General features: G+C 39.4%; 4 protein-coding genes and 1 pseudogene across 5 annotated transcripts in view; 3 read left to right on the forward strand and 2 right to left on the reverse strand.

Annotated features, from left to right (window-relative positions):
- Positions 1 to 2,676: 2,676 nt before the first annotated feature.
- On the forward strand, positions 2,677 to 4,625 carry LOC149104044 (beta-2 adrenergic receptor-like). Its single transcript, XM_089274053.1, has one exon. The coding sequence runs from the start codon at positions 2,815 to 2,817 to the stop codon at positions 3,823 to 3,825; it is 1,011 nt and encodes a 336-aa protein (XP_089130179.1). The 5' UTR covers positions 2,677 to 2,814; the 3' UTR covers positions 3,826 to 4,625.
- A 505-nt stretch (positions 4,626 to 5,130) lies between these two features.
- LOC110043465 (beta-2 adrenergic receptor-like) lies at positions 5,131 to 6,309 on the forward strand. Its single transcript, XM_020748910.2, has one exon. It carries the CDS (start codon positions 5,265 to 5,267, stop codon positions 6,192 to 6,194), a length of 930 nt encoding a protein of 309 aa, XP_020604569.1. The 5' UTR covers positions 5,131 to 5,264; the 3' UTR covers positions 6,195 to 6,309.
- A 2,096-nt stretch (positions 6,310 to 8,405) lies between these two features.
- Positions 8,406 to 10,771, reverse strand: LOC149104045 (beta-2 adrenergic receptor-like; annotated as a pseudogene).
- A 3,461-nt stretch (positions 10,772 to 14,232) lies between these two features.
- LOC110043420 (trace amine-associated receptor 7a-like) lies at positions 14,233 to 15,600 on the forward strand. The gene has a single exon (XM_020748870.2). The coding sequence runs from the start codon at positions 14,369 to 14,371 to the stop codon at positions 15,500 to 15,502; it is 1,134 nt and encodes a 377-aa protein (XP_020604529.2). The 5' UTR covers positions 14,233 to 14,368; the 3' UTR covers positions 15,503 to 15,600.
- Positions 15,601 to 20,200: 4,600 nt separating this feature from the next.
- LOC110043422 (uncharacterized) overlaps positions 20,201 to 25,942 on the reverse strand; it is a 34,456-nt gene continuing 28,714 nt past the window's right edge. For both annotated transcript variants that reach the window (XM_089272820.1, XM_089272821.1), the window contains exons 25-29: positions 25,434 to 25,574; positions 24,869 to 24,961; positions 23,802 to 23,916; positions 22,795 to 22,838; positions 20,201 to 22,070 (exon numbers count right to left, since the gene is read on the reverse strand). In XM_089272820.1, coding sequence (XP_089128946.1) covers positions 21,927 to 22,070; positions 22,795 to 22,838; positions 23,802 to 23,916; positions 24,869 to 24,961; positions 25,434 to 25,574 — 537 coding nt within the window. In that variant the 3' untranslated portion in view covers positions 20,201 to 21,926. The remainder of the gene's footprint in view (positions 22,071 to 22,794; positions 22,839 to 23,801; positions 23,917 to 24,868; positions 24,962 to 25,433; positions 25,575 to 25,942) is intronic.

A 25,942-nucleotide genomic window follows, 5' to 3' on the forward strand; every position in this document is an offset into this window, starting at 1 on the left:
CAAGATTCTCAATCGCGACTGGTTCTCCGCGCCCCCATTTGTCACGAAAATGACGTCTTATCCAATTATCTCCAATAACAGGTATCCAATTATGGGAGGCGCGGTGGCCTCATGGTTAGTGCGCTCGTTTCCGGATCGAGCGGTCGGGGTTCGAGCCCTGGCCGGGGACATGGTGTTGTGTTCTTGGGCAAGACACTTTACTTCCACAGTGCCTCTCTCCACACAGGTGTATAAATGGGTACCGGTGAACTTAATGCTGGGGGTAACCCTGTGATGGACTAGCATCCCATCCAGGGGGGAGTAGAAATACTCCTAGTCGCTTCATGTTACAGAAACCGGGATAAGCTCCGGCCTGGTGGGCCACTTGGCTCGCGTGCAGACTTAACCTTTTTTACCTCACAGGTATCGAATTACAACTTTCAATAGCCAATTCACTCTATGAAACATACCTGCAGGGAATCATGGTAGTCGTAGTCGGGAAAGAAAAGGTATCTTTTACGTCTACGTTAATTCGGTTAGAAAAGTAAATTAACAAAAAAAAAAAAGAAGTAGAGAACCGCGCGGGATCATTTGGGATGGTGCCCGGTGAAATCTTGGATTCTGATTGATTTATTTTAGTTATCAACCCTCTGAACAAATTTATTCACGCCAGTAATTACTATTATTACTCGTTGCATTTTTTCTTTCTTGTTATTGGCCGAGAGCCTCCCTTGTGACCTGCAAGTAACTGCTACAAATAATGGTCTACGAGTAACATACTGATACATACAGACGCACATACGGTAACATACAGGTTACATACATTGGTTATATACGAATGCATACAAATGCATAGGAGCAACATACGATATGCGAGCCCGTGCAAGACTAGTGCCACACATGCGCGGGTACCACACACATGTGCGTGTGCCACATACATATGTACGCAATACGCACTCCACACACACAAACAAACGTGAGAGCTGATACGATATGCGACGTTGCGCGTTCAATAAACGCAGGTTACGATAATTGCACACAAGTTTTAACGCGCCCAAATGTCTCATAGAATTATTCTCCTCGAAGTAATAGCATAGTGAAAGCTTCGGGGGGTGTGCGTGGCGTGTTGTTACAGGGGGGGGGATCTTTTCATTTAATGAATTGAACCCCTCTCCCTTTCCTCAAGTGAGGGGTAAAACAGTCTAACTTTCTTTCAAATTTGCAAATTTTGGTTATTCTCTTAACATAAGTACATTTAAAATCCATTTATAACCCGTAGGTTACTGTACTTGTCTGTATGTATCCGTATGTTACTCTTATATACGTATGTTTTCGCATGTCACTCTTGTGTACTCGTATGTATCCGTGTGTTACTCGTATACACTCGTATGTTCCTCGTATGTGTTCTTATGTCACTCTAATGTACTCGTATGTATCCGTGTGTTACTCGTATATACTTGTATGTTACTCGTATTTGTTCGTATGTCACTCTTATGTACTCGTATGTATCCGTGTGTCACTCGTATATACTCGTATGTTACTACTAGTATGTATTCTAAGTCACTCTTATGAACTCGTATGTATCCGTGTGTTACTCGTATACACTCCTATGTTACTCGTATGTGTTCGTATGTCACTCTTATGTACTCGTATGTATCCGTGTGTTACTCGTATGTATTTGTATGTCACTCTTATGTACTCGTATGTATCCGTGTGTCACTCGTGTGTACTCGCATGTTACTCGTATGTATTCGTATGTCACTCTTATGTACTCTTATGTATCCGTGTGTTACTCGTATGTACTCGTATGGTGTTTTAATCACGATCGCGTAAGACCGTGTAAATGTGTTTTGCAACAAATTCTGCGTCATTGTGACCACACTCTTGTGGCGCTCTTGCGCGAAAAATGGCAGATCGCTTCCCTGAATTGTCAAGGAGTGACTTAAATATGAAAACAAACTATTTAATCGAATGTTAAAACAATTATTGAAATTGGTTATCACAAAATATCGCGATTTGTCAGTGTCTCGAAGATCAACAATTTGGCTAAGCCTAAGGCTTTGGCAAATAATTGATCTGCTCGCCACTGACAAATCACGATATTTTGCTCAAATTCGTCCAATAATTGTTAATTATATATTATATGACAAAGCAGACTTGGGGTAAATCTGAACGTTCTGATTGGCTCTTTCAAGGTCGGGATTTTCCCATACGGACCGTTTCCATCATAAGCCGAGTATGTTTTTTTTGTTGTTGTTGTTGTTGTTTTCGTGCCAGATAATAAACTACTCACTAACTTAGCTTCCAAGAGATTTACTGGGAAATATTGGCCCTACGTCGTTTTTTTACGGACCCCGCTGCGCCCAGTATGTATTGTACCCACCCCCCCCCCCCCCCCACGCCCGGGTGAAAAATGATGTATTTACTGCTTAGAAACTATTTCCAAAAGGCCCAGACAACTGTATTGTCGATATACAGTCAAATGCCAGGTGTTAGGAGATTTTATTCAGCCTCAAATTACCCACTAAGTGGATTATTCACAAAATAATTCATAAAATAAACGAGGGTACGAGTCCTTGAACCGAGCCAATTGGAAGAAAGTTGGCCAATTAAAACGTCAACTGAGAGCAATAGATGGCGATAGTTTTCGACAAATGAAATGCTTTCTAAAAATAATAAAGCAAGCTTTCTGTGGGTTCGTCAAGTTAAAACGAAAAGGATAATGGATGTCTTTATTTTCTGGTAAGAGCGGTATAGAAAAGATTGGCAAACTTTGAAGACTCTTCACAATCATTTTCTGAACAATAGGCTGTTGGTTTAGTTAAGTTATCAACCATGAATGTGAGCTGCCTCAACGAACGACTGAGCAGTGCGGTATCCATCGTTCTCTCGTTGTGGTTCGCCTCCTCTGGTTTAGCAGCTGTCATTGGAAATGCAGTGGTGCTGTGGTTGTTCTACAAAAACGAGCCTTTACGAACAATTTCAAACCGCTTTTTAGCTTCGTTGTGCGTAGCAGACTTTCTAGTGGGGCTTGTTATAGACCCTGTCTGGATAGCCATTCGATTTGCCACTCAGCCTCAAAGAGCTCACATTTTGAAGCAAGTTATAAACTTGCTGTGGATTCACACAACTGCTGCTACAGTGTTTAACCTATGTTGTGTTTCCGTTGACCGATTTATTGCCATTCGCTTTCCTTTTCGTTATCAGGACATTATAACCAGGCAAAGATGTTACGCAGTGATTATAATGGTGTGGTTAATCTCACTGTTTCTTCCCTTCTCCAGGATTTTGGTTGATAATCGGACCAACGTTGAAAAACTGTGGTTTTCCTTAACATTTATAGTTTTCGTTCTTCCATTAACTGTTGTCACTTTGTGCTATTTCTGGATTTTCAAAGCCGCCAGAAAACAATCCAGAAAGATACGAAGGGACAGTCATCGCAACTTCCACGAAAGCATTACTCTGCAAAACACCCAAAATTACAAAGCTATCAAAACCATTGGTTTTGTGTTGGGTGTTTTTATTGTTTCATGGATGCCTTCTTTAGTGGTTTCAGTTGTGGATTATGTTACAGCAAGCGACAAGTGCGTTGATCATAAACTGGCCTATGTTGTGTGGCCCTGGATTGAGGCAATCGCATTTACATCATCAGCGATCAACCCGTGGATTTACTGTTTCCGAAATGGAGAGTTTCGAGATACATTACGCCTCAATTGTCATCTGTGTTCATGTCTTTTCTCAGGAGATCCAGCAGATCTCAGTCTGAAATCAGATATGAGTAAAATTTCTTGCGCTGTGGTTTATGCTAGCCAGGCATCAGATACGAGACAAAGTTCCGATGCTTAAATGTATTTGGTGTCTGTAAAATAAATGAAATATTCCATTCAGGTGAAAAATCCCGTGTCTCAATCTCCGGCACAGGATTCAAACGATATTGTACGTCTTGTATGTAAATTAATGATTCGTTTCATTTCATTCGTCTAAAACTAGCTTTGTTTTAAAAACTTGTGTTTTACGCTGCTTAATGCTCCTGAAATTACAAGTTTTGGTTGAGTTACGTGTCGTACAAGATCCTTGCTCGAAGATTTTATCAGGACACCTTTTTCGTTTTTTTTTTTGTTTGTATTGTTTTTGTTTTATCTTTGCTGACCAATTAATTCAAAGACATCTCTCGCAATTATTGGTCAGGCAAACACGAAGAAACAGCTTTCTTCTTAACAGCAAGATGTTTTCTTTTCTACAATGTTTTTGAGACGTAATTAAGCAAAAATAATCCATGAACAGTCCATATTACAAAATTCAGACCGATCAGGGGCCCAAAACATTTATCCCTGAATTATTTTTGCCAAATAATTAATTTGCCATTTATGTTCCCTGTGACAAGCCGACCAGTCAAGTTTTTAGCCTAGTCATCAGTGACCACAGAACGAGCCTCATTTCCAAATCGTCGAAATAAGTAATAACTCCTCGAATGAGGAGCTACGTTGTTTCTTTAGAAATAATTCCAAACATTGTCCATTAAAGAGATAATTTTTAAGTTTAATGCGTCATTTAACTGAGTCACTTCTAGAATAAAACCAGAGGGCCGAAATTTCTATGAAACACCTTGTTTCAGCCAGCCCCGCCAATAAGAGTCATAGGTGCAGGCCAAATCTTACTTTTCTTTCGCATTTTAATATAATTTTTGGCGTCGTTTTCACTTTAATTTGGGGATCTTTTTACGCCAACATAACAATAATTCTCTGAGCATCTCTATAAGCAAAAACTGTCTGGCTTGTTTTCAACCGCTTGTTAACTATTTGGTTAGTCCACAACACGTCAGTAAAAAGTTAAACGAACTGATTTGCACCCGCTAGCATTATATTAACCTGTGAATTATACAAAACCATTTTACTTAAAGCCGCCGACAAGTTATTTCACAGTATGTAGTCAAATGCCAGATGTTTCGAAGTTTTAGTCAGCCAGCATCACGAAACAGCCGTAGACATAAATCAAAATGCGGCTATTTGAGTCGAGTTACTTCAAAACAGAGAAGTTGACCAATCACATCGTTAATTCAGAACAATGGATGGGGATCCTTTTCGCTGACAGGCCAATGGCTTTAAGGAAACTGCATACTATGAAAAAAAAAACAAGCAATGTAAATGGTAAGATTGTTTGTTCGCCGTTACGGACAAAAAAATAATATTTCTATCTTACACTTAAATCTATTTGTAAGAGTGGCGTTCGCGGGATTGGCAAACTTCGACCACTTCTGGCTTTTCTTTCTCGCAGACTAACCAAACATGAATATGAGCTGTCTCAACGAGCGACTGAGCATTGCGGCATCCACCATTCTCTCACTATGGCTCTGTTTGTCTGGTTTAGCAGCTGTCATTGGAAATGCAGTGGTGCTGTGGTTGTTCTACAAAAACGAGCCTTTACGAACAATTTCAAACCGCTTTTTGGCCTCCTTGTGCGTAGCAGACTTTCTAGTGGGGCTTGTCATAGACCCTGTCTGGATAGCCATCCGATTTGCCACTCAGCCTCAAAGAACTCACATTTTGAAACAAGTTATAAACTTGCTGTGGATTCACACAACTGCCGCTACAGTGTTTAACCTCTGCTGTGTTTCTGTAGACCGATTTATTGTCATTCGCTTTCCTTTTCGTTATCAGGACATTATGACCAAGCAAAGATGTTACGCAGTGATTATAATAGTGTGGTTGATCTCAGTGTTTCTTCCTTTGTCCAGGATTTTGGTAGATAATCGGACTAACATTGAAAGCCTGTGGTTTTCTTTAACATTTATTACTTTCGTACTTCCAATAACGGTTGTCACCTTGTGCTATTTCGCCATTTTTAAAGCCGCCAGAAAACAAGCAAGCAGAATAAAAAGAGAAAATCTTCAAAACTCCAACAAAATGAACGCTCCTGTTCGTGCTATGCAAAATTACAAAGCTATCAAAACTATTGGTTTTGTGTTGGGTGTTTTTATTGTTTCATGGATGCCTTCTATAGTGGTTTCAGTTGTAGATTATGTGACAGCAAGCGACAAGTGCGTTGATCATAAACTGGCCTATGTTGTGTGGCCCTGGATTGAGGCAATCGCGCTTACATCATCGGCGATCAACCCGTGGATTTACTGTTTCCGAAATGGAGAGTTTCGCGAAGTTTTGCACTGCAATTTTGAGTGTCGACCGCCGTGGGTTACCCTGGATTCAAATAGAAATTAGAGAAAAACTATATTGTATTTGTCGTCTGGAAATTAATTAAAAAATTCATTTCGTTTTAAATCCTTGTCAAGTTACCTATTCTCTCGATGACATGCGATGTGTACACAGTCATATAGAGCGGGTTACAATTGTCGTAAGACCAAAACCAAAGTAATCACTCTAGCTAGTCACAAAGCGCACAGACAACACAGTGAACCAATCAAAAGTCAGAGTAATTACATGTAGCCAATCGTGTAGGGTAATGATGCGAAACCAATTACTTTTCCACACTGAAATGAAATCCGCTCTTAAGGCTGTCTAAGTATTGTTCGATTCGTTATTGGGGAATTGCTAGTTGAGCTACCGACCGAACAATCTACAATCCTGGTTTGAATATAAAATGTGAAATATAACTACTTCTCTCTCCGAACCGATGACTCGCGCTTAAACTAAAACACACCATTCTTGTCCATCATTGAATTTGGGCATGAGGGGTGTTCTTAAATCCTTAGTATAAATTAACTTGCAAGACTGAGGCTTAATAGATATTTTTTACAAGTTTGTTTCATAGAAAGTGATTGCTGTGCTCACTCGAGGAGGACTAAGAAAAAGATTAACTCGCGTCAACTGTAGATGTTAAATAAATTGGAGTAAAAGCCAACGCAGGCTTTAGATGAAAACTTGATAAATATTACGACGAAATTGAAATGTCCTTTTAGCTGGTGCCAAAGCGATGGCGACGATCCTCGAAACAAATGGTATATAATATTTCAAACTTCAATTTACTCAGTGTAGTTAAGGCATCGCAACATAATATACATAATTACCATTCCCCCAATAACCCGTATGAACACAGTATATTTTATTCTCTTCGTCTCCTTGAATTTTCAGTAATCCATTTGATACACTGATCAGAAGAAAACAGGAACGAATATTTTTCTTTATAGGAACGAGTTAAAAAAAATCACAAGGCACACCACTACTTATTTGATCTATGAAGAAATCGCGTAATATTCAGGTAAGACAACTAGTTTTCTTAAGTCACTCACAAGTAGACCAGTAACATTTTCTTTGTCATCAAATACCAGGTGAATCTAAACTTTATTCAGCGTAAGATTACCCACAGGTGAGGATCGACTCAATTAACCGCACAAATAAATTACTGCGCCAATACTTGAACCTCTTGGAATAAAAAAAAAGACCAATCAAAATGTTGAAAACAATGTATGTCGGTTCTTTTTAGACTTTTTAGTAAACATACAAAACACTTTGAAGAAACCGCGCTCTAATAAAAGTCTGCATCTGCCATCTGCCATCAGCACACGAATTGCTTGTTCACTGGAGTGTTTTGTCTGCCAGTGAGGGGGGCGTTGGAAGAATTGGAACTCTTAATAGGTATGAATAGATTAAATGAATAAGAAATTAAGGACGACTCACTTCTGTAGTGATCGGTCAGCCATTGACAAGGCATCGCGTTTTAGATTGTTTAAAATCGATTAACCGCTTTTGATTTCCGCGACAATTTCTAAAGAAGTTCTTAAATTTTTCCACGCAGTCATAATAATATTGCAGATATTAATAATGCAGATCGCATTAGGAGAAAATAGAACGTCGTTTCTCTAAAAAAATTTTGTTCCGATAGAACAGATAAACTACTTCAAGAACAACCTTCAAATTACATGATTTCAGTTTTGTGCTACAGATTTGTTATCTTGGGATCATCCATTCCCGCAATTTCTCAAGAAACAAAGAACTCACCATCTATTTGCGGCCAGTTTGGAATTACCAATCCTTCGGTCATCATTGATGGCGCCTCTATAACTCTGCCGGCCGGCTTGCCACAGAGAATATAAGGTCAAATTAACCATGATGAAATGTATTGAGCGGGACGACTTTAGCAAAACGGAACCTTTTAAAGATGGACTGCTGGCCTAATTATGCTTTGTAACAAACGTTAAATGTTGTTTACCGGTAAGCAGTTTGCCGTTAAATTATGTACGGAGGACTATATCTTCTCTGGAAAGTAGCCGGCGCGCTTGTCAAGCATGGGTGATCATGGATGCCTTAGACTGATCAGCAGCGTTTTAGTCAGAGCCGTTTTCGCTACGCACCGAGTGCAGAGAACAAAGCAGCAGTTATACTATTAGGAGATAATGGAAATGAAGGACTCGATTTTACCAGTTTTCAGTTTGGACCAAAATTCATGAATTCGTTTTATACCACAGTTCCACATGTTCAGGTTTTACCACAATGCCTTGCAACAATCATCGGTCCATATGGAACACTAAGAAACTAAACGACACACACTTCTACTTCCAAGACATTATTTGTAATTTGCGTCTTAACTCATACAAAATAGCAACTTGGAGGCTAACTAAAAAGGGAAAAACTTGAACTATACTGAAGCTGTCTCTAGAGTTGATTTTCTGAGATGAAAGATAGGGATAATTTCACAAAGCAACTGCCGAGATTCCTACCAGGAGGAAACATGGAATTTTGCTTCGATGTGAGTCATTGACTTTGTTCAGAGGTTTTCAAAGAAAGATATTTTAAAACAACGAGGTAATCGAAAGGTAATGTGTTTCAACACAACTTCAAAGGATTGGTCAGCTTGATCGTCTTTACAGAACTAAATGCAAACATGGAAACGTAACTCTTTACTCTCAGGATAAGCCCTAGAATTCCATATCCTGTATATCAAGTTGAACGTTTTTTACACATTATAAATGTAAATGAAAGAGTAAAGTAGTACTTCTTGTTTAAAATGGATGCAATTTGATGTCGGCGTCAAATTACTCTCCAACTTGACTTAAAAGTATTGATTATCTTTGCTCGTACCTATGACAGAAAAATGCATATGTTTGAATTTATTTGCGTGGAAGGTGAAGAAAAACTTAAACGTAGCCAGTAAGCATATACATAATATGCACTGAGGTAAGTGCATTTGCTCACATTTAGTTACATGAGCTTAGAGAGTCTGGTGTTTCAATTTTTTTCATCCCTATCCCACGTCTGGTTCACTGGCTGTTTGAGACGATTACAACTTTATTGCACGCGATAAATTTACTAAATAAGTTTTTGACTCGAATTTCTTATGTAGTAAAATCAAATCCAAAACTTGTTGTTCTGATTCCCAGATGGTCTGAAGTCGCTTGCTCCGGCCCTCGCTCGCTTTCCCTCCTTGCGAGCCAACTCGGACTTACCGAGGTAAAGATTGTCGCGTATGGCAGGAAAATATCCCAAGATGTTTAACATGTCTTAACGCGATTTGAAATTAGATTGAAAAATGAGAGTTCCCCTCGAACATAATCTGGCGTATTAGGTTTATACTTCCCGCGATATCCCTAACCCTAACCCTAACCTGACGTTAAACCTAACATCAAGTTTGGCTGCCTTAACTCAAACCTACTGCTTATTAAATAAAGCATGTGTGAACGTGTATCATTTGAATCGTCCACAGTGCTCTGTCTCTGATCTCACAGTTGACTGCCTCAACTGGAAAGAGGCGTTTGCAATTTGCACACTCTTATGCCTATCTGACTCTATTGTACGTTCAGGCGAAGTTCTTGAGTGAAGGCATGGACAAGGATGCAAATTCAGGCGTAAAGCTTCGCGAAACTCTCCATTTCGGAAACAGTAAATCCACGGGTTGATCGCTGATGATGTAAACGCGATTGCTTCAATCCAGGGCCACACAACATAGACCAGTCTATGATCAACGCACTTGTCGCCTGCTGTTACATAATCAACAACTGAAACCACTAAAGAAGGCATCCATCAAACAATAAAAACACCCAACACAAAACCAATGGTTTTGATGGCTTTATGATTTTGTATAGCTTCAACTGTAAAACTGTCTTCCTGAGAGTTTTGCAGATTTTCCCTTTTTATTCTTCTAGATTGCTTCCTCGCGATTTTGAAAATCCAAAAATAGCACAAAGTGACAACACTTAATGGAAGCACAAATGTTATAAATGTTAAAGAAAACCACAGTTTTTCAATGTTGGTCCGATTATCAACCAAAATCCTGGAGAAAGGTACAAACAGGGAGTATAACCACACCATTATAAGCACTGCGTAACATCTTTGCTTGGTTATAATGTCCTGATAACGAAAAGGAAAGCGAATAGCAATAAATCGGTCTACAGAAACACAACATAAGTTGAACACTGTGGCGGCAGTTGTGTGAATCCAGAACAAGTTTATAACTTGTCTCAATATGTGGGCTCTTGGCGGCTGAATCCAACATCTGATGGCTATCCAGGTAGAGTCTATAACAAGCCCCACGGTAAAGTCTGCTACGCACAACGAGGCTAAAAACCGGTTTGAGATTGTTCGTAAAGACTCGTTTTTGTAGAACAACCACAGCACCACTGCATTTCCAATGACAGCTGCTAAACCAGAGGAGGCGAACCACAATGAGAGAACGATGGATGAGGCACCGCTTAGCGCTTCGTTCAAGCAGCTAATGTTCATGTTAGGTTAGTCAACGACACGCAAAAAGCCAAAACAAAATCGTTTAAGATGTAGAGTGTTGAAAGCTTTCTATGTAATCTTACTGACAGGAATGTTGTCTTTTAAAGTGAACAAACCCGCTGAAAGCCTGTCAGTTTTAATTTTTCACAGGGACAAATTTCTAGAAGTATCGTCTGGTTGTTTCAACGTCATTGGTCTGTTGAAGAAAACAATCACCAGCCATTGTTCTCGGTTAGTGTCTTAATTGATCAACTTTCTTATAATTGGCCCGATTCAGAAAGTTGGACTGTTATTAATTTTAGCGAATAATTGAGTTGTTTTCCTCCTAGCTGGTAATTTGAAACTGAATTAAGTCGCAAAGTATCTGGTGTTTCCCAACCTAGTAAAGACTTGTTAGTGGCTTTTATTGAAATTGTTTTCTTATCTAAATACAGTTGGACCCCGCTAATTCAAACTCGATTATTTAGAATTTCGAATTAAAGAACCGTTTCCCTCGGATTTGTTCTTCAGTCATTTACTATCGGCTATTTCGAACTACAGTATTTTTCGTTTCCCTCTGAGAGTTCGAAATAGCGCGCTTTAACTCGTATATTGTATATTTTGTTTTCCATTTAATTTGTCTCCAATCCCTAGCGATCAGTAAAACTGATAAAGGAGGAATGACAAAAATTCGAGCAGTTATTATGTAAGATTCAGATTGAGTTCATGGCGGGTCTTGGGAATTATTTTACCCTTTACTTGATGTGGCCTCACTAATTAAATGCTTCCCAGTTCCCATGATGCCTACGAAACGTGGGAACGAGATAACTGTTATGTGTTGTTGTTTTTATTTTTCTATCTGTATTTTTGTACGCTGCACTGAGAAGAAACGTCCCACACAGCAGGACAAATGTGAACGTCTTCGATAAATTTAAAAGTGGCCTCACGTTCGTCTGCCATTTTGTTGATTGGTTGAAATACGTGTTTACCATCACAAAAAAATTGGTGAAAATTGTTGGCGAGAATAGAGGCAAGTTGTACTTGTCAACAATAGTTTGCCAACGTGTTTGCCCACTGTTTTTGTACCATTCATGCACACCAACTTAAATTTGCCAAACGAGTTTGTCAACTTTAGTTTGCCACATGAAGGCCGTTTTACTTTATCGTTCTAAATCAAAATCTCTCTATCATCGTTTGTTTCACATCAAACCTCAACTGCCCTCCTTGCCTCATAATACCCACTAGCATCCATTTGTTCGTTCATGATGCCTTCTCTACGCAACGCTATGCGATATACTATTGACGCAAAATCATAAGCAATGGCGTCCGTAAAGCTTCGTCTATTTCGGCTCTCTCTTCTAGTCATACACTCCCGAGAGTGTGCGACTTTGGTCGTCGCTCCGGGGCCTCGTCCACACTACGATGGAAAAATGTGAAAACACTGTTTTCACTCTGAAAACGCATTAAACGTTTTCCGTCCACACTACGCCGGAAAAATGTGAAAACGCAACAAATTACCGGTCATTTTGGATTTGCGTCTGAGGAAAAATTGGACAGGAAAATCACATGATTGTCGTGACTCCATTATTTTCGAAAAACTCCGTTTTCAAAATGTTTTCCGTCCACTTCTCAAACTCATTAATAATTTATCAAGTTTAAACAAAGGAAATCATGACCGCGACGGTGTTTGGATATATGATCTATATTGGCATAGATTTTTACGATTTTATAATTCTGTTTTTTCCTTAGTTTTAGTTTCGATTGAATAGATATATCAAGCACTCAAGACAGCGTTTGACCACCTTTCCAAACACCTCGAAATTCGTCAAAAAATACTCCGCTACGCGTCGTGTTTTCAACTCTCTTCTCTTTTTTTTTTTTTACTATTGCATACAATACTAGCATTACTTACACTACTAAGACTTCTTACAATACTAACATTATCTACAATACTTACATTACTTACAATACTAATATCACTTACGCCACTAGTGACCTTACTTACAATACGACCGCTACTTACACTACGATTACTACTAACACTACGATTACACACAACAACTACTACAGATGCTCTGCCTACACAACTGATAATACGAATCTTACTCTACATTGTACTCTAATTACACAATTACAAGATACTTTATATGAAATTACAATACAGCTATTTGAATTATCATGAATGTACATATAAATTTACATAATTTACAAGTAGCACTTACTCCTTTACAAAAAAAAATTGGATTGTTATTCAAAACTAGGTTCCATTTTGCCTGAAAATGTTTTAAGCTTAAGATGTTTTGAGAGGCTATAAGCTTTTCAATTTCGTATTTTCTCTTGACCACATCTTCGAAAGGCAAAAAGAGAGGGATTTGTTTATTTTTGCGACAATTCCATAGATAAATTTTACCTAAAATGATAAAGTAGTTGAGCAGGTTAGATCTCTGATCTAATATTCCTAATATAATGTTAATATATTCCAGTTTTATTTGCTCCCTGGTTACTGTCAACCAAAAGTTTTCAAATTTAGTCCAAAATTCTGTTGAGAAGGAGCATCGATAAAAGAAATGTTCTAATGTTTCTCGAGAGGTCTGACAAAACGTACAAAGATCACTTTGAATCCTTCCGATTTTTGCTAATCGGGTATTCAAAAACGAAATGTCGTTTAAAATTTTGAACTGAAAACATTGTACAACTGCTTCAAGAGCAACTGATTTTGCCAGTACAAACGCTTTTCGAGTCTCTTCTTCACTTAGGTTAAAATCTGACGTTAGTTTAGAGAACCCTCTTGAATGTTTGGCTTTTTCTTGAATAAGAAAAGCATAAAAGTTTCTACTCTTGCTCGAGAGAGGATCAAAATCTTTGTTACCACATTTTAACTCAAGTGTATTTAAAACGTTTCTATCGACGATGAGATTCCTTAAATGCTTTGGCACAGAGCAACGAACAGCAGACTACGTCAAGTAATTTGAGCCTATTAGTCCTTTGTCCTTTGCCATGTTAAAGGATTCAACATTGTTCCGAGAATACAGTAAGTCGCTGATAAAAATTACCCCAGCATTCATATAGTTATGATAACAGATCGGTTTGTCGTCTATTTCAACTCTCTTCTCGGTATTTGAAAATGTTGTCAAACGCGGTAATTCGTGTTTGATATATTTACACAGAAACGCAAAGCCGGTGTTTTCAAACTCCTCTGGTTTGAACACTATTTTCGAAACGCTCCGTTTTCGTGACGGATTAGTGAGGACGGTAGGTCGAACCGTAGAAATAGGGCTGCGTTTTCAAATTTTCTACGGTGTAGTCAACGCCGCTGGCTGGTATCTGATTCTACGGTGAGTTCTGGCGTTTGAGGAAACATTTTTCTTTAAGTTTTCAAACTTTGAGCAACGTAAAAACTCTCATTTACATTGTAAAAACGGCGGCCTAAAAGTCGACAGCTTGCTAATTTAATAACGTTCTTTCCATGTTTGCTATCAGTTTTGTACTAACAGCTTCATTTGTGATTGACAAAACTACTTCATGGAGTTCTCTGTTTGCGTCCCTGAAGTGTTAATAAAGAGGCTAAATTTATTAGAAGTTCTGTCAAAAAGAGAACCCACCTGCCTGCAAAACGTTGTTCAGTTTATGAAAAAATAGCATCCTTCAGGACATTTCAGTCGCAACAACCTCTTGCAAGTCATTCGAATAACATTCAAAATTAGTTTTTGTATTCTGCTTTTCTTGTAGACTGGCCAAAAATGAATACCAGCTGCGTCAACGAGCGACTGAGCAGTGCAGCATCCATCGTTCTCTCGTTGTGGTTCGCCTCCTCTGGTTTAGCAGCTGTCATTGGAAATGCAGTGGTGCTGTGGTTGTTTTACAAAAACGAGTCTTTACGAACAATTTCAAACCGATTTTTAGCCTCGTTGTGCGTAGCAGACTTTATCGTGGGGCTTGTCATAGACCCTACCTGGATAGCCATCAGATGTTGGATTCAGCCATCCGAAAGCCAAATTTTAAACAGCATTTTGGATATGCTGTGGATTCACACAACAGCTGCCACAGTGTTTAACTTGTGTTGTGCTTCTGTTGACAGATTTATTGCCATTCGCTTTCCTTGCCGTTATCAAGACATTTTACCTTTGAACAAATGTTACACCGCGATTTTCATGGTGTGGTTAATTTCATTCTTTCTTCCTTTTTCGAGGATTTTGTCGGTAAATAATCCAGCAAATGATGCGATACTGTGGTTGTCGTTAACATTTATAATATTTGTGCTTCCAATAAGTGTTGTCACCTTTTGCTATTTTTGGATTTTCAAGACCGCCAGAGAGCAATCTAGGAGAATAACAAGAGAAACTGCTCGAAACATAGACCAGAACACTACAGCCCTTGCTAAACAAAGTTATAAGGCTGTCAAAACGACTGGGTTCGTGCTAGGTGTTTTCATCGTTTCATGGATGCCCTGTGTCGTCCTTCCTGTTGTGCATCATTTCGCAGGCAAAGACAAGTGTCTCGATCATAGATTTTCTTTTGTAGTGTGGCCCTGGATCGAGGCAATTTCGTTTACATCATCCGCGATCAACCCGTGGATTTATTACTTCAGAAATAGCCTGTTTCGAGAAGCGTCGTATCGCAGTTTTAGCTGGCTATTTTCCTCGAGAACTGCGCCAAAACTACACTGGAACGAAAGAAAGTCAAGAAGAAGAGTTTTCACTGTCAGTTCCATGATTGGTGAGACAGAGTTCGAAGCCGGGATAAAAACAGAAGCAATCGCTCCGTATGCCATTTACGTTTGCGCTCGGGCGTGTGATCAAACCGGTACACGATCAACCAAATCAGAACAGAAAACTGACAAACAGATCGTTTTACGTGACGTCATCACTTTCTAAAACCCAAACCAAAAGAGCCACCAAAGTTTTTATCCTCGTCAGGCATAAGAGGCGGTATATACATATTTTACTGTAGCGTCAAGGAAAGAACACAGACAAGTCAGAACAAAAGCAGAAAGTCAGGTTGATATTGGAACGATGGAACTTAACCAGCTTTAGTTACGTCTTTTCTCTTAAAATTATTTTTTATCAAGACTAGTACAAAATTCAAGTTTAAAGTGACTGAGTCAGTTAATAAAAAGTACTTAACCCTTTGTATACCAAGGGGGGTGGTATTTATTTGTCCCAAAAATGAGTATATATTACAAAAATGCTTGTCAAGCTCATTCTTTACAATAAAACCCTATAAAACCATATATATTTAGAAAGTACATTAAATATTCTTTCACGTCAAGTATACAAATTATGACACATGTCAAAATTGTGACGTCATGACAGGCATAATTTTCATAATTATGCACATTTTTAAAGAAAATTTGAAATCACTTGCTCTCAAGAAAAAAATCCAACTATTTCCAATCCTAATCAACTTTCTACAATGTTTCAAGGGATAAGCAATATTTTTTAGGGCAATATACCCCAATTGGGAGAATTTAAGACAAATTATAACTTCCTATTACAAGGAAAAAATTCTTAAAATAAAAACATCATAAGAAATATTCTTAAGATACAAAGAGTTCCTCTGTGGGTTATACAACCACTAATCTTGTGCCTCAGTAGCTCATAAACAGGCTCTTAAGCGATACAGAGTTAGTTTCTTAATGTTCTCCTTCTCCCTCTTTGATATGGCCTCCCTCTTCCTTCTTTCAGCCGCCTGGGGCCATTTCGACTTTCATCTTCAAAGAAATAGTCTTGCATTGTGTGGTATCTTTGAAAGCATGGCTCAGGACACATTCTCACACCACAAATGGCACAGCTGTATATTGTTTTAACTTTCTGAACATGCACCTTGCAGGTTGATCGTGTTTCGTTACTTACAGGGTAATGAAAATGATCACGATTGAACCTTATATCAGGGATAGGAACAGGGGTCTGCACTAATCCTGTGTCCTTCTGGAAGCACTTGCCTTGAACTAATCCACTGATCAGTTGCATTCTAAACTCTAGAGCTCTTTTACTGACATGATTTTGTGACCTGGTGTGGAGAATATGTGCATTTGATACACACACCTCTATCATGTAAAAGAAAATTTTGTAATACCAGACTGACCCCTTCATTAGTCTAGCATACGCAACACTTCTCTGGTCAGACACATCTACGCCACCCATGTAGGTGTTGTAGAGGTCAATTACACCTGGTCGATTGAATTCCTTCTTTTCCCACTTCCCGTTTGTTTTGACTGACCACTGCACTGTGCTTGAGTCAATTGTGCTGGTGGGAAGGGTAGCTAAAACACTAACTGGCTTCCTGTCACGCCATGTCACGCAAGTCAAATTTCCCTTTTGCCTGTACAGACACTGCCCTCTTGCAAGATCTTTCACTGCCTTTTCTTTGACACCACAAATCTCCTTTGGCAAGTGTACCCTGTTGGACCTTACAGTGCCACATGCAAGTGTTTTCCTTACTTCTAGCTCCTCAAACAAGGCTACAGATGTATAATAATTGTCCATGAAGGCATAGAATCCTTTATCTAGATAAGGTTCCAACACAGACATAACTGCCTTCCTCCCTAAATCTCTCTGAACCTCATTGTTTTACATAACCACTGCTGGACTCTGCAAGGGTGAAAGCCTTTATCCCGAATCTTCCTGGCTTTATAGGAATAAATTGTCTGAAGTGCACTTTGCCTTTGAACTTAATTAAAGTCTCATCTATGGCAAGTTGCCTCTCAGGTGTGTAAACTGCCTGAAACCTTGCTATAAGCAAATCCAGGAAAGGCTGAATTTTGTACAGCTTATTGTAATCTTCAGAATCTCTTGGGGGGGCACGGGTGTTGTCGGCAAAGTGCAAGTACCGCAAGATTTGCAGGAAACGTGTCCTGGACATCACAGATGGGAAGAAAGGAGAACTTAGGATGGGATCAGTGCTCCAGTAAGAATTAAGACTTGGTTTAGTTACCAGCCCCATATTTAGATAAAGACTAATCCAAGCCTTCATTTCATCTTCTGTTACTGGATACCATGCAGAGCTTTCTGCTGGCCCTCTCTTCTGCTCTGCATACAAATTAGTTTGACTAACTAACAACTGCCATACCTCTTGTGTAAAAAAGAGCTCAAAGAAATCCAAACATTTCAGGTTTCTTGTGTTGACATTTACCGGTATTCCTGGTTCTTCACTGAAGTCAATATCTACTCTGCGTTCGACCGTTCTTGACCATTCTTCAGGAAATTGGACTTCAGTCTCAGCGTTTTCGTCCTCTGCGGACTCTTCACTAGAATCCTCTGAGCTTGATTCAGATGCACCAGAGTAAAATTCCTGATCAGAGGCTCGGTGCTCGTTTAAATTAGCAAGTGGGAAGTCTTCTTCGTCGATAAATTGAATTTCAACATCATTTTGAACGCTAAAATCTAGTGTAGCATCATCTCGAAGAGCCGCCATTTTTAAGTGACCTCGCTCAAAACGTTTAACTAAAAGAAAACTCGCAAAATTCGCTAAAAACCCGCTCGATTGAAGAAATTTTCGAAAAAACTGAAGAACTACTTTGTGTAGTCTAAACCAAAATGTAGCATTAGTTTCCAGCCCCTAAAATCCCTCTTTCAAGAACGCCCGAATGGGGCCTGTATTTAAGTGGCCACATATGGCCACTTGGTACGCAAAGGGTTAATTTCGAAGTTATAGAAAAGTAACAAGATGCATGCTTGGTTGAAATCTGTAGGCTTTCGTAAGAAATATTTCAATCCGATTTAGTTTCCTGTGCACCGAAATACATGCAAAAATTCAGGATGCTGACTTGCTTAGAGCTCGTCAAGCAGTGCAGATAGTTGAAATAGAGTCCAAAAAGTTAAAATTAAGCTAGTGAAAGTAAATTGAGAGCAGAAAGTTGAAGTCCTGCCCCTGCTTGGCCAAATCTCTCTGCCATATAACGTTCGTCTTGTGAAAGGTGGAACACAATCAAAAGACGCAGTGAGGTTGTTTTTGTCGTCTTAACCGAAACGAAATTACGTTTTGTACGTTAATTTTTTTTTCCAAAGGTGCAATGTTGCCTAAATGGCTATTATTAATTAATGCTCATATACGAACAATTCAAAAAGTGCCATCATAACACAATACCTTATTCTGTTACCAAAGTTCTCTGTCCAATGCTGCCAGAGTATGACTGACCGCCATCGCAATCCGCGATGACCATTTATTTTGAATATTGTCCGTGGAATTCGTCAGCTTGGGCCGATTTTCTTCGGCTTCGTCCTTCGACGAACAACTTTTGCTACTGCCGTTGAAACTCTGGTTGGTATGTAGATTTCTGTTGCTCTGAAGAAAGGTGATTATGATCAACTCCAATCCTGCGGCCAGGCGACGACTCCATTGCGTTTCATCTGCGTTTTTTGACTCCAAAGAAAACTACAAACTTATCCTTGGACTATGTTTCCTGTTAGAAACCATGCCTTAAATTTAGCGATGAGAAATATTACAATTTTCCTGCTTCGACCTCGCTACTGAGTGCTGCAACGTAGACTGAAGCAAGGCGATTCAGTTTTCTCAACAAAATCCATGGAAACATGTTCGTTAGTGTCGTCACAAATAGCTCTAACATATTGCTCGCGGTCGCTCGTGCACACCATGGAAAGCCATGGCTAAAATTCTTCACTTGTGGAATTATGTATCAAGACCAATTCATATGAAAAAAGAAATATTTGCAATAGAGCATAATAATAAGTTTAAAACTGAAACAAACTATCTTTTCTGGAAGTTAAGCTTAACTTAAGTTTAGGCTGATATTTTGGAAATTGGAAATTGGCAATTCGGGGTGGTAAACTTATGAACAACGCACACAGCCGAGCTCATGAATTAATTTCAGTTCCAAATAAACTGTCTTCCTAGTTTCAGTTTAAGGCAAACTGTTCTCAATGAAAGGTCTACGTTCTTACCCTGCCAGACAGAGATTTCCTTCTCGTTCTGCTCGGTGCCTTAGCTGTCAACCGTAAACAAAGCTGTAGTAGCTGATTCCAGTTGATTCTGAAACGAAGCGAAAGAATTTCCTTTGCAAAGTTCTTCGACCTTCAAACCAAGTCTCAAGCCGTAGTGTAAATTTTCAGACCACTAGGAACAACTATTGGACGAAGGATTCTTTGCTGTTTTCTCCAGAAAAGTTCTCTTGCCGCTTCATATACAGGCCAACTTTCATTCATTTCAAGATGAGCGGACTGCCGAGCCGACAGAAGACGTGCCATTTGACTTTGGATTCAAAATCAGGTTTTCAACTGGTTTTTTCGGAAGCGTCCTGAGCCAATCAAAAGCAAGTTTGCTATCAATCAGCAATTCTCAGAAGGTCTCAGTTTATCAGACAAAAGGCATTTACAAGACAAAAAAAGTTCTCACGGATCGGCTAAATAAGGTACACGTACCAGAATAAAGTGCGGCACGGATAGTCCGAGCGTGAGTAAATTTAAAATTTGGTGTAGATACGTTTAAAGTCGTTTACATAACAAAATTTATCCATGCTGAACCATGTTTTAGTACGTGTACCATTTCCATCGAAAACACGCCAAATTAAAATGTTCTATCGTGTATTAGGAAATGGACCTTCATGACACAACAAGAACGGTATCGTTTTGACTTTATTCCTTTTATTGTTCTTTAAACTGTTCCAATAACGATGAAAACGCGATACGCTAACATAACCGTGTATAAATTTCATAAAACATCCGCAACAAACTTCTATACAGTGGCGGATCTAGGGGAGGGGCCCGGGGGCCCGACCCCCCCCCCCCCCCTCTTATTTTGGGTAAAAAGAGAAGAAATCACAGAAGGAAGAAAAGCCGGCAGTGCAAGCAAAACAAAAACCACCGCGCAGCGCCCCCTCTCCCCCCTCCCCTTCCTTAGCTCAAGGTATGGATCCGCCACTGTTATATATACCTCATGATTTATATTGAAAAAACCCCTAATAGAACTCACAATATACAACAATTTTAAACTCATATCTATAAACTTGGATGTATATATTAAAATCAATTTCTTTCTTTGTTACCGATGCAGAAACCCGTCTGCAATCAAGCTCATTGGAATAGGCCACGTTCGTATTCTCGGTATTGGACTGGAACTAGCTTGCAACTGAGGCTAATGCGTGGAGTCCTTTCAAATGCAAGTGACATTAATCTCTTTTTAACGATATTCACCCGCACAAGCCCCTATTCCAAGCTAGTTCCAGTCCAGCATCGAGAATACGAAAACGGTCTATTGACACAGAAGCATTAAAATTATATTATAATACCTAATTTCTCGACATGTATGTATTTAATACACGTAAATTATAATCTGGTGTAGGTGTAGACACACACACACACACACACACACATATATATATATATATATAAACGTTTGATAAAGCAAGGACGGACAACTTCTGACGGTAAAAAAAGTTAAAAAGTTAAAAATTTAATAGAAAAACGTTTCGGTCTTAGACCTTCATCAGTTACTGATGAACTTTCTTTACTTCATCAGTTAGACCGAAACGTTTTTCTATTAAATTTTTAACTTTTTAACTTTTTTTACCGTCACAAGTTGTCCGTCCTTGTTTTATCAAACGTTTTTAAATTCATTTTTGCGGTGAGGCTTGGACTGTGAATCTTCATTGATCCTCCTGACGCAGTGGCATTCTTTGTTCTTTGTTGGCTTGAGGCATTTTATAACCGTTTTATATATATATATATATATATATATATATATATATATATATATATATATATATTTCTTTGGAGGGGTGGGGGGCAAAAATTTCAAAAGATAAAGTTAAAAAAAAAAAAACTATACTGTAAAATATCATAATCCACGAATCATTTGAATTCTAAAAGATGATTTAAAATCAAAACTCTACCTGACAGGTAAATAACACTCGTATCAGACAGAAGCAAAAAGACCTAAACTTCGACAAGCGCGATGCAATGAAGACAATGCTTGAATACGTTCTGTGAATGGCATCTTCTCTTTCCTGCCTCATACACCCTCGGTACCAAAGGTTTTCCATTGTTTTTTTCTCTAAATATTTATCAAGCGGCGCCGTGTCGACTCTGCGGGTTCATGGCTCAAGTTTGCTTCAGTCGAAAAGACAAAACCGGTGGGACTAGGGGACAGTTAACGTGACTTGATAAAACTACAAGACTGCCCTCCAAACTGCACTTAGAAATGGATCCTAACGACAATGAAACAAATCTCCTAATATAATGCTAGGTTCAAGTCGCCAAAAAGGGAAAACGCAATAATTTTTTTAGGTAACACAAGTTTGGAATACATTCCAGTCCTGAGGTATCTGAATTGTGAGGACCTCCCCTAGCAAGGTGCATCTGTAGGTTCTACCAATATTTCATTCACGGCACAGTGGGCTGGTTGCGTCACAGCGTAAACAACAGCATTTGCAACGTCACTCGGATTAAGTCTTTTGATGTCGTCGCTAACTTCAAATTTTTCTCGAGCCTGGAAAAAAGATTTGCAGCGATATTAGTAAATTAACGTTTCTTTTGAGCGTGGGAAGTAATGACTGACGCTCCGCTCGCACTACGCTGGAGGGATTTGGAAACGGCGTTTTCACTTCGAAAACGCATCGAATGTTTTCCGTCCACACTACGCCGGAGGAATTTGAAAACGGTGGTTTCACTCTGAAAACGCATCAAATGTTTTCCGTCCACAATACGCCGGAGAAATTTAAAAACGCAACAATCACCGGTCATTTTGGATTTGTGTTTTTGAGGAAAACTTGGGCAGGGAAATCACGTGATTATCGTGACGTCATCGTTTTCGAAAAGCTCCGTCCTCAAAAGGTTTTCCGTCTACACTAAAACTCAAAGCCGGCGTTGTCAAATTCCTCCAGTTTAAAGAGCGTTTTCGAAAAGCTCCGTTTTCGTGACGGATTAGTGTAGACGGCAGGCCTAACCGTAGAAATAAAGCATCAATTCATGCAGTTACTAATCTCAAGACGGAGTTTCCAAACCGCTGAGCTGAGGAGCTACGAGGCTCGAAAGAGATTTCATGAGTTAGCAAGTAGTTAGGACTATATTCTAAGCACTAATGTATCATGCTTTAAGGTTGTTCGTTCATCTTCGGGCTTAATTCCGAATCAAAAATGAAGGTTTTTCCATAAAACAAAAATCACATATGTCAGCTGTATCTATATTAATCAACCCAAAAACAATAAGCAAACCTCGGTATCTGTACTCCCTGTCCCAAAGTCTGTAGAAACATCACCTGTAAGAAAGAAAGTCAGGCAATTCTCAATGCATTAACGGATCAAATAATCTAACCTGTAGAACAGGCCGGGTTTTACGGAGCAGAGCGTAAGACCGAATTTGTCGCACTCCATACTCGCCCGAGTCCTACGCGCTCGTGTGTCGCGCTTGCACTCCGCTCAGTCCCAACTGCCAAAGTAATCTCTCGACAACGGCCAGTTAATCAACAACTGACGAACAGTGTACAGAAAAACCCATTTTTTCATTGTAAAAGGTCACGAAACTTGACCGGTACCGCGCGTGGATGGTCTCTGTTTCTGTTTTATTGATACATTTTCATTGTGTTACGTATTTATAAGCAACAATAAGGATATCGAGGAAAAGGTTGTTGTTATTCATCGTGGTAGATGCAATAATAAAGTGTATTATCGTTTGTCTCACGATGTAGTCACTGAGATTTGATGTTGTTAGGGTGAAGTCTTATGTACACTCACTGGTACACACGTAGGGTCAAGGAAGCTATTCACATAAGACTTCACCCTAACAACATCAACAGGGATAGTGGAATTGAAATTCCTGAAGCATGGATACCCACGATCAAGAAACACAACAACAGGAGAACGGTACAACAGCGGACCACTGAGGGAACAGCTACTCGCCCGAACAGTAGAACAATAGGAGGATCGAAATGCACCAATTACAGCCGACCTTTGTGATATAAATGATACCGTGCAATCAGTCGACCTTATCGCCTGAAGAAGACTAGCAGTAAGCAGTCGAAACGTCGCGATCTACATCTCAGTGACTACATCGTGAGACAAACGATAATACACTTTATTTTTGAGTCAAAAATGTTGCACCCCCGAAAAGAGACAGGTGATATATTACACCCCTTTCTCCCCATAACGGCCACCTCTCTAAAACGGCCACTTTCCTCTGTCCCCAAGGTGGCCGTTGTAGAGAGGTTCGACTGTACTCATACCTGGTTGAATGGAGGTAACCTTCACTCCACTGCCCACAGTCTCTAGTCTCAAGCTTTGTGTTAACGCCTCCACAAAGAACTTGGTGGCAGTGTATACAGCTAATCCAGCAAATGCCTGAAAAGAATGACCCCGAAATACTTATCACAAACATTCTAATGTGCAAAGCAATCGACGCTGGAAATAAGCTACCAAAAACCATTTTACGCCCGCTTTCACTGTTACCGGCACAGGTGACATCTTTCGACATGCCATCTCTCCGCATGTTATGTAACCTGGCCTATGTGAAAAATGTAAATGCAACAGACTTCCTTATGGTCGAACTCGACTTTAAGTCATTGAAGATGGATTTATTTGACATCAGAATAAGGCTAGGAGTATCAAGAAGTCATTCTGTTAGAGATAAATCGACTGTTTTACATCTTTCGAATACTAAAAGCGGTAGCGGCCTAATTCTACCGGAAGTCACTATTGAGAGCCGATTGACTACACTAAAATCGCTTGATTTATTCCGTAAATTAGGAAACAGGCAAAGTCCACAACCTTCTTCAGCTATTTCAGGTCATTAATTATCATTTATTTGTCATTTCGTCCGCTAATAAACGGAAAAATCACCAATTTCACAGTTAAACCGTCTTTCAGCCGTTTATATAGCATGTCGAGAGATGGCATGTCGAAAAATGGTCGAAAGACGTCGCCTATGCATGTTACACTGAAAGCGGTTGTAAATAAAATAGACGCAGAAAGGTGGAAGTTTTCTTTTTAATTAGAAACAGACTGATATATAAATTAATGTATGGAAGACGTGTAGTGACAAGTGTAGGTTAAGGCTATAAGGTAGTTTACAGTAAACCAGCGAGTATGGTCAGTCGGTCACCTACGGAAGAGAACCACGCCACACATTCAGTGTCCATCAAATCTTGTGGAAACATGACAAACTAATGGTGTTACTCGCAGCAATACTGCTAGTCACTTAATGCAGTGAAAAACAGAGCTAAACGCAAGCTGTACTGTCCATAACGACCCGTTTTCCATTTCGTTTTTCATGTTTGTTTGTTTGTTTGTTTACCTTTCTACCAGCATTTGAAGAGATGTTGATGATGTGTCCCTTCTTTCTCTCCAGCATTCCTGGCAGCACTGCACCAATGCAATTCATCACACCCTGTTCACATTTACAGCCAAAACCAAATAAATCACCAGTATTTGGACGGTTCTTAATTGAGCTTGGAATATAACCAGAACTGATTTTGCTTAACTGTGAGCTGTGATTGGTTAAATGACTCGCGCCAACCACACAACTAAAACCAGAACCAATCGCAACATAAGCGCGTTTTCCCACCCTTGGCACCAACTACCTGTATCTGCGTCAAATTCTCATTGGTTAAATAAAATGTCTATGTTTTCCATGACTGGCCATTGTAATTTCTTTGGAGTTGGCTTCACGACACTCAGTTGAAAACCGCTCTCACGAGGTACTTTGTAACAATTTCAGACCAGTCCCGTTCAATCCAACTTTACCACATTATAGACATAACAACAAAGAGGTACTAGATGTTCTCTTCCGTTAGGAATAAAGCTAAATTATAAGCATTATTCCACACTGATGAATATTAGCCAAGGTCTGACGTATTTACCTTACAGTTGACATCAACCATCTTTTCCCATTCATCAAAATGGCAGTTCTTCATTGTGGTGTAGATTCCTAGTCCAGCACAGTTAACTATGATATCCACAGGACCTAGGGTGTCATCTGTGAATGACACCAGTTCAAGGACCTAGTCATGAATTGAAAAAAAGCTGGATAAATAGGAGTAATGGCTTAAAGAGCGTTTTTATTGTTCATTTAACAGTCTTCTTCGACGTAACATGCTGTGCCTCCCGCTTCCTGAACTTTCATTTCCGGTCGCGCTACTATCTTATGAATGACAGGCCAGCCCGTTGCTAGGGGCCACGTGCATGCGTGTGAGACGAAGTTGAGTTGTAAAACGCGAGTGGTGTTTTTGTGCGTGCAAAACCCGCGGATAAGTTTTCAAAAAGGAACCAGCAATGTTAAAACGTCGTCAAGCAACGACAAATGCCGTATACGTCTTATTGATACGTTTTGTATCGTGTTGTAACCAATGTTTTCTTTAAGTGAGACCTT

Source organism: Orbicella faveolata, unplaced genomic scaffold (genome assembly GCF_042242905.1).
Source record: "Orbicella faveolata isolate gen_17 unplaced genomic scaffold, um_ofav_v1 contig_35, whole genome shotgun sequence".
Taxonomy (NCBI): domain Eukaryota; kingdom Metazoa; phylum Cnidaria; class Anthozoa; order Scleractinia; family Merulinidae; genus Orbicella; species Orbicella faveolata.

Coding starts and splice junctions, on each gene's coding strand:
- LOC149104044 (XM_089274053.1), top strand. CDS start 2,815: ATGAATGTGAGCTGCCTCAACGAACGACTGAGCAGTGCGGTATCCATC.
- LOC110043465 (XM_020748910.2), top strand. CDS start 5,265: ATGAATATGAGCTGTCTCAACGAGCGACTGAGCATTGCGGCATCCACC.
- LOC110043420 (XM_020748870.2), top strand. CDS start 14,369: ATGAATACCAGCTGCGTCAACGAGCGACTGAGCAGTGCAGCATCCATC.